Raw genomic sequence first — 768 nt, 5'->3', positions numbered from 1 at the left:
GGATGGGATGGGATAGGATAAGATAGGATGGGATAGGATAGGGGGATGGGATGGGATAGGATAGGATAGGATAGGATAATGGAATGGAATAGTATAGTATAGTATAGTATAGGATAGGATAGGATAGGATAGGATAGGATAGGATAGGATAGGATAAAATAGAATAACTTTATTGTCACTTTAAACAAACACTAATTAGCATCCATTAAAATGAGATTTCCTTGCATACAGCTCTCAAAGGGTCACCACCTCCAATATACACTGCACAAACATGACAAAATAAATAAATGACGCTTATGCCCACACACGCACACCTACGTGGCCCAGAGGAACCACACAGGCCGGGGCACAAGCGATAAAGGGGATCGCTGTGTGTCGCGGGCCGCATCTAGCCGGGACCCCGCTCCCCCTTTCCTGGGCGGGTGGGAAGACAGACAAAGAGCGGGCGCAGTTTCCTCTCTCCCTTCGCAGATCTGCATCCTTTGGACCGGGGGGGGGGTAGAGAACTTCGGCCCCGGAGGCTCCTCGCTCTGGAGCTCGAGGGGCGGGGCGGGAGCAAAAGGGGCGGGGCTTTCCTGAGCTGGACTTCTTGCGCTTTCTGGCTGGAGTTGACCTGGCGTCTTGGATTGCGGATGTCAAAGGCGCGCGCGTGGCTGGAGGGCGATGGGGCTGCCTCGGACGCCCCTCTTGCTCCTGGGAGCGGTGCTGGGGGTCTCCGTGCGGGGGGTCTTCTGCGGTGAGTTCCTGGAAGGATTTGCCACGGGGGGG

The 768-nt window shown here is 54.9% G+C and overlaps 1 protein-coding gene across 1 annotated transcript in view; it reads left to right on the top strand.

Moving 5' to 3' along the window:
- Positions 1-663: 663 nt before the first annotated feature.
- Positions 664-768, top strand: part of LOC107296727 (major histocompatibility complex class I-related gene protein-like) — a 9,951-nt gene continuing 9,846 nt past the window's right edge. Inside the window, exon 1 of the mRNA XM_015826079.1 lies at positions 664-736. Coding sequence (XP_015681565.1) covers positions 664-736 — 73 coding nt within the window. The remainder of the gene's footprint in view (positions 737-768) is intronic.

This window comes from Protobothrops mucrosquamatus, unplaced genomic scaffold (assembly GCF_001527695.2).
Source record: "Protobothrops mucrosquamatus isolate PMUCROS unplaced genomic scaffold, P.Mucros_1.0 scaffold2949, whole genome shotgun sequence".
Taxonomy (NCBI): domain Eukaryota; kingdom Metazoa; phylum Chordata; class Lepidosauria; order Squamata; family Viperidae; genus Protobothrops; species Protobothrops mucrosquamatus.
Note: the sequence above shows the minus strand (reverse complement) of the source record. Positions and strands in the feature narration are given on the sequence as shown.